Source organism: Liolophura sinensis, chromosome 7 (genome assembly GCF_032854445.1).
Source record: "Liolophura sinensis isolate JHLJ2023 chromosome 7, CUHK_Ljap_v2, whole genome shotgun sequence".
NCBI lineage: Eukaryota > Metazoa > Mollusca > Polyplacophora > Chitonida > Chitonidae > Liolophura > Liolophura sinensis.
The window spans coordinates 55,760,780-55,774,441 of NC_088301.1; the positions used below are offsets into that span (position 1 = coordinate 55,760,780).

General features: G+C 37.3%; 1 protein-coding gene and 1 non-coding gene across 2 annotated transcripts in view; one reads left to right on the top strand and one right to left on the bottom strand.

The window, feature by feature from the left end:
* Nucleotides 1–1,002: 1,002 nt before the first annotated feature.
* On the bottom strand, nucleotides 1,003–1,073 carry Trnag-gcc (transfer RNA glycine (anticodon GCC)). The gene has a single exon. It is a non-coding gene; the product is annotated as a tRNA-Gly (tRNA).
* A 244-nt stretch (nucleotides 1,074–1,317) lies between these two features.
* LOC135471045 (trichohyalin-like) overlaps nucleotides 1,318–13,662 on the top strand; it is a 40,775-nt gene continuing 28,430 nt past the window's right edge. The window contains 15 exon segments of the mRNA XM_064750093.1: nucleotides 1,318–1,381; nucleotides 4,673–5,283; nucleotides 6,140–6,219; nucleotides 6,466–6,641; nucleotides 7,076–7,378; nucleotides 7,881–8,034; nucleotides 8,360–8,546; nucleotides 9,012–9,198; nucleotides 9,844–9,995; nucleotides 10,270–10,481; nucleotides 10,798–10,912; nucleotides 11,087–11,153; nucleotides 11,339–11,591; nucleotides 11,858–11,982; nucleotides 12,598–12,801. Coding sequence (XP_064606163.1) covers nucleotides 4,735–5,283; nucleotides 6,140–6,219; nucleotides 6,466–6,641; nucleotides 7,076–7,378; nucleotides 7,881–8,034; nucleotides 8,360–8,546; nucleotides 9,012–9,198; nucleotides 9,844–9,995; nucleotides 10,270–10,481; nucleotides 10,798–10,912; nucleotides 11,087–11,153; nucleotides 11,339–11,591; nucleotides 11,858–11,982; nucleotides 12,598–12,801 — 2,764 coding nt within the window. The 5' untranslated portion in view covers nucleotides 1,318–1,381; nucleotides 4,673–4,734.

Here is a 13,662-nt window from a genome sequence, read left to right on the forward strand (position 1 = left end):
AAAGCCTTTGAAAACAATGAATATTCCTGGCGTAAAGCCATCCACACTACAAACAATACAATTAAACTCTTATAAACTGACATAATGTTATAATTTCTGAGCGACAGCAGAATAGATTATATTATTGTTACGAAATATGATGTCATATATGAGAGACTTTTTTGTTGTTCCAACAGAATTAATACATTTGTTGATGTAATGGGTCATTGCGTTGTCCATAACCTAAGTATGTTGCAGTAACAATCTCTTCTAACACATCACTTAGGAAACATATAGGCTATATGTAGCGCTTGGTTAAATTAGGCCTACTGTGTAAAATATGTTATATCTACAGCAACATGCATGCAGCGTTTTAGCTCAATGGGGGTATCTTTTACCGCGCAATGAGAAGTGTTCTCGCAAGGAATGGAAAGTAGAATATACAGCTTATAGGCACGTTTTACTTTAAGCCGGGAAGTGTTCACTATATTATCACCGCTAGATCACAGAAACCTATACATATGTACTAAGAAACACATTCCAATACCTGTACCAAAGAAGTTTGTTATTTTGGTTTCCCCATCGCGTCTATAAATCAGCACATAAATGAATAGAAATTAGGTTTTCATTTTAGATACGCCAATCGTCTTGTGAGTTTCTCTCTGTTTTTTCTCATAACAATGCATGGAGGTATTATATTATTACTTATAAGGATAACGAAATGGCACGAGTGACAATACTTATTTATTTTTTTCTTTTCGTCTTTATACGAACAGATAGCAGTCTGGATGAAGATGAGTGCCGGGGAAAACGCCAACATTTGACAAATTACTGACACATTTTTCATGTTTTGACACAGCCAACCACCACCATAATATGGCAATTCTGATGTGTTACACGATAATAAACATCAAGGATTCAGCATGGAATAATTGTACAAAGTTGTATGTGAATGGGCCCTGGTGCTATGAACACAGCAGTATAAAAAGAAAAATCGGAGGAAAAAAAAAAAAGCATTACCGCTGCATCGGCCGGGAATCGAACCCGGGTCACCCGCGTGGCAGGCGAGAATTCTACCACTGAACCACCGATGCTTCACAGTATTACCGGGGGAAAATTTAGAGCTGCTTCAAGTGAAAAACAAATTGCACTGTTACCTTGTTGATAAAGTAAATTGTCTACGATTAAGCAAGGATTATAAAGAAATATTAAATACTACAACAAAAGTCAGAAAATCGTGACGCAAATGTCAAGCAGGTCAACAGGTGCTTTATTAGACACTCGTACCTTTAGCAATGTACGAGTTAATGGGCAACTTTGGGTGAAGTTTGGGCTTGTCACGATGGAAATTGTGTAAACAACATGGCCGTGAAATCACAATTTGTCTTCGTGGGTTACAAAGGTTTGTTTTCACTTTTGCTAAATTTTGTCTCGATAAACCAGCATGATAAATCAACTGCCTGGCGTTCTTACGGCCAGCACGCCGCATTCTGCTTAACATGTAGTGGTGAACTGGCTATTCCACGGCACAAATCTTCGGTCAAAGTCAACTGAACAACAACAACAGCATGACCTAGAAGAAATATTTCTCATGCAGGAGTAAACAACAGGTTGCGACAGGCCGCGCAGTAATTGTATGTTGTTACTGCATTGTATTAGTACTATATGTCAACGAATCACAAACAAGCCACCTGTCTTAAATTAAAAGGAAAGACAACATTACACCAAATGTATATACATTGTCCCCAGCTATGTGGCTGTTTCAACTCCTCTCCATATTCTGGGCTGGCGGAATATTACAGCCACAAGGGTAATCTATGATAAACCATATATCGATTCATGCCATGCCCGATAGGTCATTTCTCAGTGATGGCTGCATTCCAAAACAGACGTCATCTGTGGCTCTTACCTCTCAGCTCGCCCGCACACGCAACACCCCAGGTATATTCCACTCATTAATGGCACACCTGCTCTGAATTTATGAGACTGTCAGTACAGAAGAAGCAGCCATTTTGCCTTCACCACAGGTATGGGTTTTGAAAAAGTTGTTGCTCCTGAATGCCTCAGGCTCGTTAACCCTGAAACAACAAGCCTAATGGCGGATTTGTTTTGAAGTAGGTTGCAGCATCATGGATACAAGGCTGGTGTGTCGAAATATACCTGGAATATTGCTTTTGCGGGAAAGCTGACAGGTAAGAGCCAAAGATGACGTCTGTTTTGGACTGCAGACATCATTTAGAAAGGACTTATTGGAGATGTCGTGAATCGTTGTACGGTTTACCACAGGTTGCAATTGTGACTACCCTAACTGCCAGCCCAGCATAAAGAGATGAGTTGAAACAGCCAACTGGAGCTATCTATATACCTATGCATTCAAGATCAGTAGCCTACCAATATCCCACATGAAGTTTAAAAGCTTATCTTTTTTATTTTTGTGATGTTGCATCACCTAGATATCCGGGTTCATTGAAGCAAAATCGCACACATTGTGAAAGTTGAAGTCAATTTTAACTTATCAGGCATAATAGGTTTTCTATAAACAGAGCAGGAACACACATGTTTCCGTTATCAAAGTTTTGTTTTAATCTAGAGGCTGCATGCTTGCTTAAATAAAATATCTGTTTCATTGAAATTCTGCATTGAAAATCATGTCCCAATTCACAGTAACATATAGTAAAAACAATAGAGAAATTGAAAGCACAAAGTAAAAAGTGTTACTTTGAAAGCCTGCCATTTTATTGGCCGTGAAAAGTGGAAATTTCAAAGGCCATTGTCTGCGAATGAATGGTGTGTATCCCGAAAATGCAAATGTTGCTTGTAGGATGAAATGAACCTTTAAACATCTAAAAGATTTAATCATAAACACTGATGGGTCCCGTTGTTGTGACATTATGGAAATTAAACATACCTATTGCCTAACTATAGTTATCTCCCCTGAACTACCTCATGGATGTGAACAGTTCAAAAATGGCCATATATCATTATATGGGAACCATACAGTCTCACTTAAATCAACGTCTTCCTAATGTTAGAGGTCAGATTGACATGTTAGTTTGCATGAGTCTTAAATGACAGAATGACTTCGGAGTGAAATCAGGGATACCACCAGAAATCTTTTCTATAAATTTTTCTGTAGAGAGAATGATGTATACTATACTGTATACAGTGGATCATACAAGGATCATGCACATGATTCAAATTGGAGATTAGGGCTGCAGTGAATTACCTCCCTGAGTTTATTCTTCCACTTAGGAGTAAGCTGTGTTTAGATGAAACTGGTGTAAACGGCTCATGGACAGTTTCGAGGTTAAAGGATTAATGTCCAGATTTATTATTTACTCAAAATTAATGACCCTTGTATATATTGTTAAATTCGGTGCAATCTGAGTAATACTGTACTTCAAATTTCTAAATAATGAGGCTGGTTTATGCATCTTAACCACCAACACTCAGTATACTTCACCGTCATATAAGTGCAACTTTTATGTAGGAATACAAGCTGTCAGACCTTCTCCATTTAGAGCTGTTAGACCTTCGAAATCTACAAGAGTGACAGTTAACCCATTGAACCCTGGAGTGACATAAGATAGTTGAAGACCTTCAAGAACAAATTTTAATTTCGTTAACTGATCTGAAAAGCCACTCTCAGGAAATTTAAAATTCTCTTATACTGAAATACATGTAGGATTACATGTACAGTTTAGAGCCAACTTGCCAAACTCTGTGAAATGCATAAATTATACCTAAGCTAGAAAACATCAATTTCATTTAAAGATCTCTCGGTTTTCTGAGATCTCTTAATGTTTTTCTTTATACTGCATAGAAAGTGGTTGTCGTGACATAATCTTCTTGCTTCCTAGGCATACTTCTTTAGGTGAGGTCTTTTATCGTAGTTTCACGACTCGAAGACTAATCCCTCCTTGTGTCTTAGATGCAGTAGTGTAACAACGGAGGTAATTCAGAGGAGTCCAACTCTTATGCATATCAAGCTGTTGGTGGCCAGAAGAGTAAACTTTCCCAAAACATGCCAGTCCCTTTGACTGATCAGGCTGAATGTTTGAATCAAGCTGTCTGGTTTAGCTGCAGCTTTAAGTCTCAATGCATCCGTAAGTGGGAAGGCCTTGCAGCAACCTGTGGATGGTCGTGGGTTTCCCCCGGGCCTTGCCTAGTTTCCTCCCTAATGCTGGCCACTGTCGTATAAGTGAAATATTCTTGAGTACGGCGTAAAACACCAATCAAATAAGTAAATAAATTAAGTCATAATGCTTACATTGTAGAGACTGTTACCTCCTCACTAAATCTGACTAACAAAGTTTAAGTGAAACATTTTCAGTTCATGCAATGGTACATCCATGTTACCATGCTAGAGCTGCAAGATGACACAGGACTGGAGCCTCTCAACAATGCCATGGCTGTGAGTTCAAGTCCAGTACATGCTGGCTTTCTTTCCGGTTGTACCTGGAAAGGTTTACAAACTGAAACAACCTCCCTCTGACTTCTGCCCAGTTTCCTCCCACCATAATTCCTGAGAATGGCATAAAACACCAATCAAATAAATAAATAAATAAATAAATAAATAAATTCTTTGCCTTAATTATTAGCATGTCACAATAATGTGTATCCTTTTTCTATATTGTAGTTTTATTATTTTCACATAGAGTGAATATGTTTACTCCTGTAACTTCTGTTACAGAGCTGTCCTTGTAAATCACATAACTAGAGGTAATGCCTTGGGGTATTGCTGGTGACAACACTATGGAGTTTCATGACTTTGCAGCTGTGTTTGATGCCCTTGACCTATCCTCTGATGGATTCATATCTTGTGAGAAACTGCACGAGTTTGATGAGATTCTTCATTACACACCAATATGCATCCAGCATGTGTATGCGGCTGTATTACAGATTTGTGGAGGTGATGGTCAAGGCACTGTTGGTAGAGACAATTTTCTGAACGTCCTGCAAGAGTTAGATCGAAGGCGAGCGGTGGAAGAAAGAGCTTATTGGGATTTCCAGGCCCTGGACAGCAATGCTGATGGTCGACTGCCACTAAAAGATGCCTTACTGTTGTTTAGAGACAGCCATGGGGAGAATTTCTCAATGACTGCCTGGGAGCGATTTTTGTCTGAGAGGGAGAACACAAATGATGAAGTCTGTTTTGACGAGATCAGAATGTGTTTATGTAATCTTCCAACTGAGCATGAGGCAACATTAGACAAGGACCAGCTCAAGTCTGAGGAAGATAAATTAGAAGATCTGCATCTAGCTCGTGCCATTGAATTATATGACAATGCAAAGCATTGGCAGGTAATGTTACATTATACAATATGCCTGTAATTTTGTCATTTTGTCTTTAGAAGGGGTGAATTTTAATAAATTAATAAACTACATTATGTATAGTCATAATGTATAATATTCAGTATAATAATAATAATCAGTAAGACATTTGAGTTACATAATTCCCAACAAATTCACTTTAGTAATCCCTGGGTTCCATTATTGTTAACTTTGTGTGTTGTCATGTCAGCTACTAGGAAAGCCTTAGTAGCTTAATGAGCATATTCTATGCTGTCTTCCATCCTCATTTTGTTGGGACAATTGATTCATTTCAGTGATGAAAGCCAAAACCATAAAAATCATCACTGCTTGCTTCTCTCTCATTTACAGATCTGTTTGGGTTTTAAACATGTTACCTTGTAACAATCAGCAAAACTGTGTCTTCATACTGATCCATAGACAGCATTTTTGAATTTTTTAAAAATTAATATATGTTAGGCATACCTGTAACCTGAACAACGATCCAAAAAGGCTCGTAGTCTGAACTTTTTATTCGATTATTGTCATTCATTAAAATTGTTTGCAGTATTACTTGAATCAAGGGCCTTGAGCAAGGCCATGACTGGGAACATTGCCTCCCATCAATTCTTCAGGAGAAGTCAGTTACGTGGGAAGAGAAATACCACTGGCTCTCCTGGTACTGGCAATCCATATGGGCATTTGTGATGAACATAGCCCATTACTAATGACTATGAAACAGCCCTTTCAGGGAGCTGTTGCTGTATATGTAGTTTATATGTATATATAGCTTAGAAATTTGTTATGGGAGGGGTTTGGTCAGAGGTGGCCTTTGGAGTTTATGCCTATAATATTTTACATTATTCAGGAGAATGTAGCTGCAAAGGAGAAAAACAGGAAAGACTATCATGAAAGTCTGCTCACACAAGCAGAACGTAAACAGAAAAAGTAAGGCTACTTGGATGTCATAGATTTTTTGTTGCTAAAGACCAAAAATAGTCAAAATGTGTATCTTTCTCTCCATACAAGAGATTTCTTCAGTGATTAAAATGAGATTCAGTCAGTTCTTTTTAGGTTTCTACAGAAAACATTTACTTTACTGACTAACAGCTTTACTCACAATCATCAAAACTCATCAAAACTGGGAAATATTTAAACTTACATGTTTGGGATGTCACCATTATTTACAAACAGGTGGGACCAAGAAGGTATTGAAGCTCTGTTGTTTGATGATGGCGAAGATGTGGACAGACTTACAGCAGTCAAGTCACGTCAAAAGATTGCAATAAAAGATCTGTATGATCTCTTGGAAGAGAAATACAATCACCTCAGACAGAAGCTGACATGGCATATGGTTTCTGTGACATCAGGTAAATACAAACTACGACACCCTATAAACTTAACTACGTTCAAAGCTTAACAAATGATAAGTAGTCAGTCTAACTCTCGAGTCACCATCCATTATTGACCCTGCATTTTAATGAAGTTATGTGCAGTTGATAGAAACAACATTTTTTTGTACTCTCCTTTGGTACACTGTTCTATAGTTGGCCAAAAAATATATAAAACAACAAAAACTCCATGTGCTTAGCAGGGCAAGTCACTTTAAGGCTTTGTTTGTGTGAGGGCACCAAAAGGTGTAAAATCAGTGCAAGTCTTGCACACGGCAGAGCAACAAAAAAAGGTAATACGTCTGAACTCTGTTTACACAGCAAGGCAACAAAATGTATTAAAAGCCAGTAATAAGTTTGTGTGCTTGATTTTGTGTTATTGGAATTAAGGTATTCTTTGACATTGGACATAGGATTTTCAGATGGACAGTTCTCTGACAGTGCAGCTGGTGATGGCATTGAGAATTATCATGAAGTGGAGATTCATGTGAAACAGTTGTGGAAAAGTCGCACCTTGAGAGAGAAGTGGGCGGAGCTTCCAGGAAGCTCCTCCCACTTACCCTCCTCTATGACACAGTTGATGGCAGAACTGCAGGAGACTGATGCCAAACACAAGTCTGATGTGATGAGGCATTATGAGGCACTTCTCTTGGAAGGGAAATCCCATTTTCAGGCCTGCCACATTCTCGAAGAACAGTACCAGGAATTTTGTAAAGGTAAGTTAAAAATTTTAGATGTTTTTGAAAAAATTTGAAATAATGGATTGATGTGAAAGAAGTAGATGAAATAGATGACAAATATTTTTGTCAAATGGATATTCTGTTATCTGAGTATTATGATAATTTATAAAAATAATTTGGGGCACTCTGGTTTCCTTTGGCCATAAACCTGATAACTGCCAGGTAAGTGAAAAAATCATGAGCATGGTGTTAAATATCTATTAGATAAATAATAATTTAATATGAATACAAATAAAATTAATTGGGAACATAGATAAGGCAAAATAGTTGTTTTGGGGGTGAATATCTAATATGTAAATTTTATGAACTATATCATAAATCTAAACTATTTTGGAGACTGTATGTAGCCCAGATACTGATATAGTATATAACATCCTCTGTTCTTATGCTCACAGGAAGTCAACTTTGTGGTGAAATTATGTCAGACCTGTTTGGAAGATACCAAGATGAAAAAGATGCCTTAGCATCTGCTATTAAGACATGGGTCTCTCAAGGGGATGCCACTTCTCTGATTTCAAACAGTATTTCAAGCTGCTTCTGCAGGACATTTTGATTTGTGAAGAGAGCAGCTTTATCCCGGCCGCACTAGCATGTGGGTTGGGAGAAAGATCACAGATATACAGGTCCAAAAGGTAAAATCATTTGCAGATGTTATAAAATGTATTTGTATGTAAGCATTTTTCATATGCCGGTATGGTAAATAAATTCAGTATCTAAAGTGACTTAATTTATACTTGGTGTTTTGACTTGGTGCCTATTTAATTTAAAGTGGTAAATAAGAATAGTGAAAGAGATAATAAGATGCAAAATATACTTCATGGATAAATGTTTAGAGGATCTTGTGGTAAAAATACATGTACACGTAATTAACAACTTGCACAAAGCTGATGACATAAGATAATGCAGTGTTACTTTATTACGTGACAATGTACACTGATTCTTTCATCTTTACTACAGGTTTGACTGGGACAGGGCTAGGATGGAGAAGTTGGCAGCTCTATATCTGGGTGCAAGCAAGGGCAGAAAACCTCGAAAGCCATCGCACACTAGGCATGTTGAAGAAAATGGTGTGAAGGAGAGCGAACTTGACTTGCAAGTAGAGATTCTGCATCAAATGGTTGAGGCTTTCATAGCTGAAAGAGAGGTAATTTGATGTGAAGCCATTAGATTAGAATGTGTGAATGTTAAAATTTTTCATTTGTCGACAGATCAGTAATTAATGATTTTTCTTGCTTCATGAAATTTTTGATACTGAAATACAAAACATCTGTTTTGTCAAAATGTTTTGAATTACTGGTACATTCCAGTGTTTTGAAAAGAAGTTTTGGGGGAATTTTTTTGAAATTTATTTACTGTTTCCTTGGGATGGGGATGGGCCAAATGCATTGTTCTTGCTGTAACAATCCTTAACATAATGAACATTAATGTGCTTGTTTCAACATGTTCCTTTGTATTAGGAGGTTTACCTGGCCAACTGTTTACCCTGAACACACCTGTTTGCTTTCATTGTAAAGCTCTTGAGTATGTGTTGAAATAAATCAGTAAAGAAATAATAGATCACCTGAACTATAGCACTGCATAGTCATGATACATATTTCATTTGTTTCAGATTTTAATCAGCATGCTTCAAGGCAGAGACAGTGTTTTGAGTAAGTCTGATGCTAAGAAGTTATCAGTGGAGCAGAGACGAGGTAAACTGAATGGCCTGCGAACCCAGAGACAAAATTTGAGAGATGGAATGGGGTCAGAGGCCTCAGAATCTCAGAAAACTAATCAGAGGAAGTTGTTACAAGAAGGTAATACAATGGTATTTGAAAAAATCTCATGAGTGAAGAGATGATAAGCAATTGATAATCGGGTCAGTAGTACAATAGTAACACGTAATGCCATTGTTATACAGAGGCTTGAGGAATTGAACCACAGGTCTTCAAGGCAACCTTTGTGTATACAAGTTCATTGGCCATGTGTGGATGTAGCTGCACAAATAACAATGACAAATATGAGTTACTTAGCCTCTCTAGTAAATGGTGATACACGTCTGAATACATTGACAAATTGTAACAGCAGTGTGATTTAAAACTCAGCACATCTCTAAACAACAAGTGCTCTGTAGTTTTGCTTTAGGGGGTACCTGCTTCCTTACATGTTTGTTACCTACTGTATTTCTTCTTATATCGAGGGAACTGAAAGATTACATTCTGTCCTTTTTTATTCAGAAATGTAAAAATATGGATGTTTTTCATTAGATAAACTAACCATGTGATAAAAGAAAAACTGTGTATTCCAGTTACACTTACATATGTATTGGCTAAAAAGAGCAGACCAGATGACCTATAAACTGTAAGGATGAGAGGGGTACATTCTAGTGAAGCCAGGTTTTGTCTCATAATCAGAGTTCCATTTATTAACTGATGACCACTCTCTTGTGTTGTCTGTAACAGCTGTAGGCATTGCATATGAGAATAGGTTCCTCGACCTGATGAATACGCAGCCTAATGTGATAGAGAATGCAGTGAATGCCAGTCTGCTGGCAGACTTACAGCAGAAGCAATATGTAGACCTCGATACCTTGATAAAGGACTTCATATCAAAGGTATGTGGCTCTAGAACTGTAAGCTCCATGGCCTTCATTACACCAGCTGAAAGAACATCAGGCAAATTACAATGAATTGTAACCAGAAATCAGAAATGTAACCAGCAATCAAGAATCTTGAACACAGATTAAAGTCAGTCCAGATGCATTTATGTGTAACTAATTACTGGTGTGATTAGAATTAATTCATATAATAAGTTGTACTTGGAACAGTTTCGTTCAGAAACATGAAGAAAATGAATTATGTATTCAAATAAATCATCTTGCTTGACAGGACACCAAAGAGCTAAAAAAGCTGATGAAGACCTGTGTGAGGACTTTTGAACATGAACATCTGGACACGATTGCATTTGTGATCTTGGGCGTACTGGATGTGACCCAAGAGGAAAGACGATTTATTGATACCTTGGACCAGAAGTATCAGACCATCAGAGAAACTATACTCCTCCATGCTTTAAGAAGTAAACATGGAACCTCGTGGAATAGGTGCTCTCCTCTAAGATCATTGTCCTGGACATTAGTCCTCTAAGACTAATCTGTATTGATTAGTGCTTGTTAGCTACAGCTGAAATGTTTGTGTTATTTTGTGATACAGACATTTTTTATTTTTTATAAATACAACTTGTTAGCTTTTTTAGTGAAGCTAGTCAGCAAAATATTTTATTAAATTTTTGGTAGTTTATGAAGTCTAAAAAGGATTTTATTTTATTAATCACCATTGAGTCGTGGTGGTATAATGTACCAGTGTCCACAAAAAAAACAATGGCATATGGTAGAAAATTATTATTTTGTGTTGGTGCAGGATGTCAAAAGAGGAAAGGCACAAGGAACTGCGTGCTAAGAAGAAAGAGGAAAAGAAATTGAGAGGGGAAGGCAGATGGAAGGACATGGCCTTGTTATTAGGGTCAGCAATTCAGGTTAGTCAGCAACATGCGTGTATTCTTTAATACTTCTAATAGATCATTCTGCATACCATTAACATGCTGCACATCCTCTCTGTGATCAATGCTCTGATAGCAATTTTAAAAAAAATGTTAATAATATCAGAACAGTAATTTAAGAAAATGTCTGGTCTGATCATTTTTCCTCAGGAGATGCCCTCTCTACAAACTGTAATGGGGGAAAATAAAGCTGACTATGCCAGTAGACTTGAAAATGGTAAGCATCTTGTACAATACAATTTAGCAGTATGGTGATAAATCATTAAAATTGTTATATGCGATATTAAAATTGTTATATGCGATATTGTGCATAAGGTAAACACATAAAGTCTTTGTGTATAGGATTTTTATAGGATCCATATATATGTGTGGATTTGAAATCTTTAGTATGTCTTTTTTCAGATGAAATTCCCCCTGAAAAACTGCCAGCAATCAACCCATTGGCAGATTTGGTTCTGCGGCAGGAGGCAGAGCAAAATTATCTGCTGGACTGGCTCAGGTCATCAGAAGTGAAGGTTATGACCTTTGCTAAGCGAAGACAGGGACTGGTTAAAATGCTGTTTGAAAAACTTTGCGTAGAGCAAGAAACAGATTACAGCTGTATGGGGTATAGACTTGGATTGGTGGAAAGGATTGAGGCTGCCATTGGGAACAGGTTTGTAATTTAATAGCCATCAGATTTATCTAATAAACATTTTACAAATAGTGATGCTTGCTGAGATTTTTGTCACCCATTGCTGATAGTGCATATGCTTTCTGAATTATCTGTTGTTTCATGTAACATTTAAGTTAATTTTTTTTATTCTAGCACATTAAACATACATTATTGATATATTCCAGATGTGTTATTGTTCAGTTTTGTTTAGAACTGAATGAATTAAGTGAATGTCAACTCACAGTTGTCTGTGTTACATGTTGCAGACACAATGCTGACAAATTAAGGCAAACCAAGATGTCTTCACTCCGCTGCAAACATAGAAGACTTAGGTTAAGCCATAATGAGATATTCAAGAAGGAGACAGTTCCAAAAGACAGGCCAACATCAGGTAGGCTGTAAATTTGTGCTTGCTCATGTGCAGTAAAATCTTGTGTGCTGAACTGATTCATGCTGGCTTGTGCTCTAGTCTTATGTGGGAAGATCTTGCAGCAACCTGGGGATGGTTGTAGGTTTCCTACCATAATGAGTAGGGCGTAAAATACCAATCAGATAAATACATTACTGACACTGGAGTATACTAGAGGCTTGGATGTACTGACAAGCATTCTTAGCCTACTTTATGTCTTACCTTTGATAAAAACCCTGAGATACTGCCAGCCTGACTGAGTGTTTTGTCATGTACATCTTCAGTACATTGACATAGGCTTCATTATGCTTTCCAGAATTTTGGTGAATTGAAATTTTTTTCAGATATTTAAATTGACTTATACTACATACATATTGGATATGTTTATATCAACGTTGAAGACAAAATACAGGACATTGTAGTTCAGTGATAATTATTTTTCATGTCACCCTTCTGAGTGGGGAAACTGGAGTGCCTATATGATACCACTGCTATTAACGTAGCTTCTGACTGAAATTTTTGGCAGAACCAGCTAGAGCTGTTTTCTTCATTTGTCAGTGAAATATCATCTTTTAATATTGCTTACCTGCTTTACAGGTGATTCAGTTAGCAGGCAGATGTTGTACTTAAATCAGGTGATACAGCGTCATCTGGAAGAAGTGGAAACTTTGTTGCAGTTGTGTCAAGATGAAACACTAGCTGAGTTACAGGAAGCAGCACAGCTCATGACAACAGAGGAACAACAGAAACGACTCTGTGAACTATCTGCCAAAAGAAGGCTATTGGATTTGGAGAATCAAGGTATGTGTTCTGGGGGATATAGTTCATGTAATGCGAAGCCCTGCTTTTCATGGTGAATTTAATTCAAAATGATACGACTGACACATAAGCATGAGTCTATCAGATATCCTGCAAATCTCCCTCTAAAACGTGATTTCACCTTGCAGTATGCCTCTTGAGGTAAGTCGTTCAAAGGTATATTAAAGTTAAATCAGGCTTAAATCTTAATACATGTACCTGGTGCTGGTTTCATGAAGCATGCTTAGTTGCACTTAGCCAAGTGCACTTTATATCTCTACAACAAACGTTGTCATGGTACTTAATGGAGAACCCAAATGCCTTTAATTTCATACTAAATGTTCCCTGGACGCAATATTTTTGCTATGTTAGTATGTAAACTGCATTTTAAAAAAAATATTATTTTTAACTAGTTTCACTTAAAAAACACCATTATAACCGTCTCCCTATCTTGTCAGTCGTGGCACCCAGGTTGGGTGATGTCTTGCTGTGAAGACCTGCCAGGATTATGTATTGAAAAGCAATGCAAAGCATTGACAAGTTACAAATCCATGCATTAGGCCTACCCACTTTGTGCTATTCCTGATGCTATTGTGACTAAATCCATAATTACCTCTGTGTACACCTCTGAATTAGCACTCTGAAAATCATATACCTGTAAGTAAAACAGTTTTACAACAAATATTTTGAAAGATACTGCAGTTATATTAGATCCCGGAAAAGTTCGTACATCATAGCGACTGGATGATACGACGACCGATTTTAGCTCGAAAACCAGCCACCTTAGATTCGTTTGTCTGACACGATCTGGACATCCATGGAATTACGGTAATACCATGGAGAGTTTGTTGTGGATTCACAGTT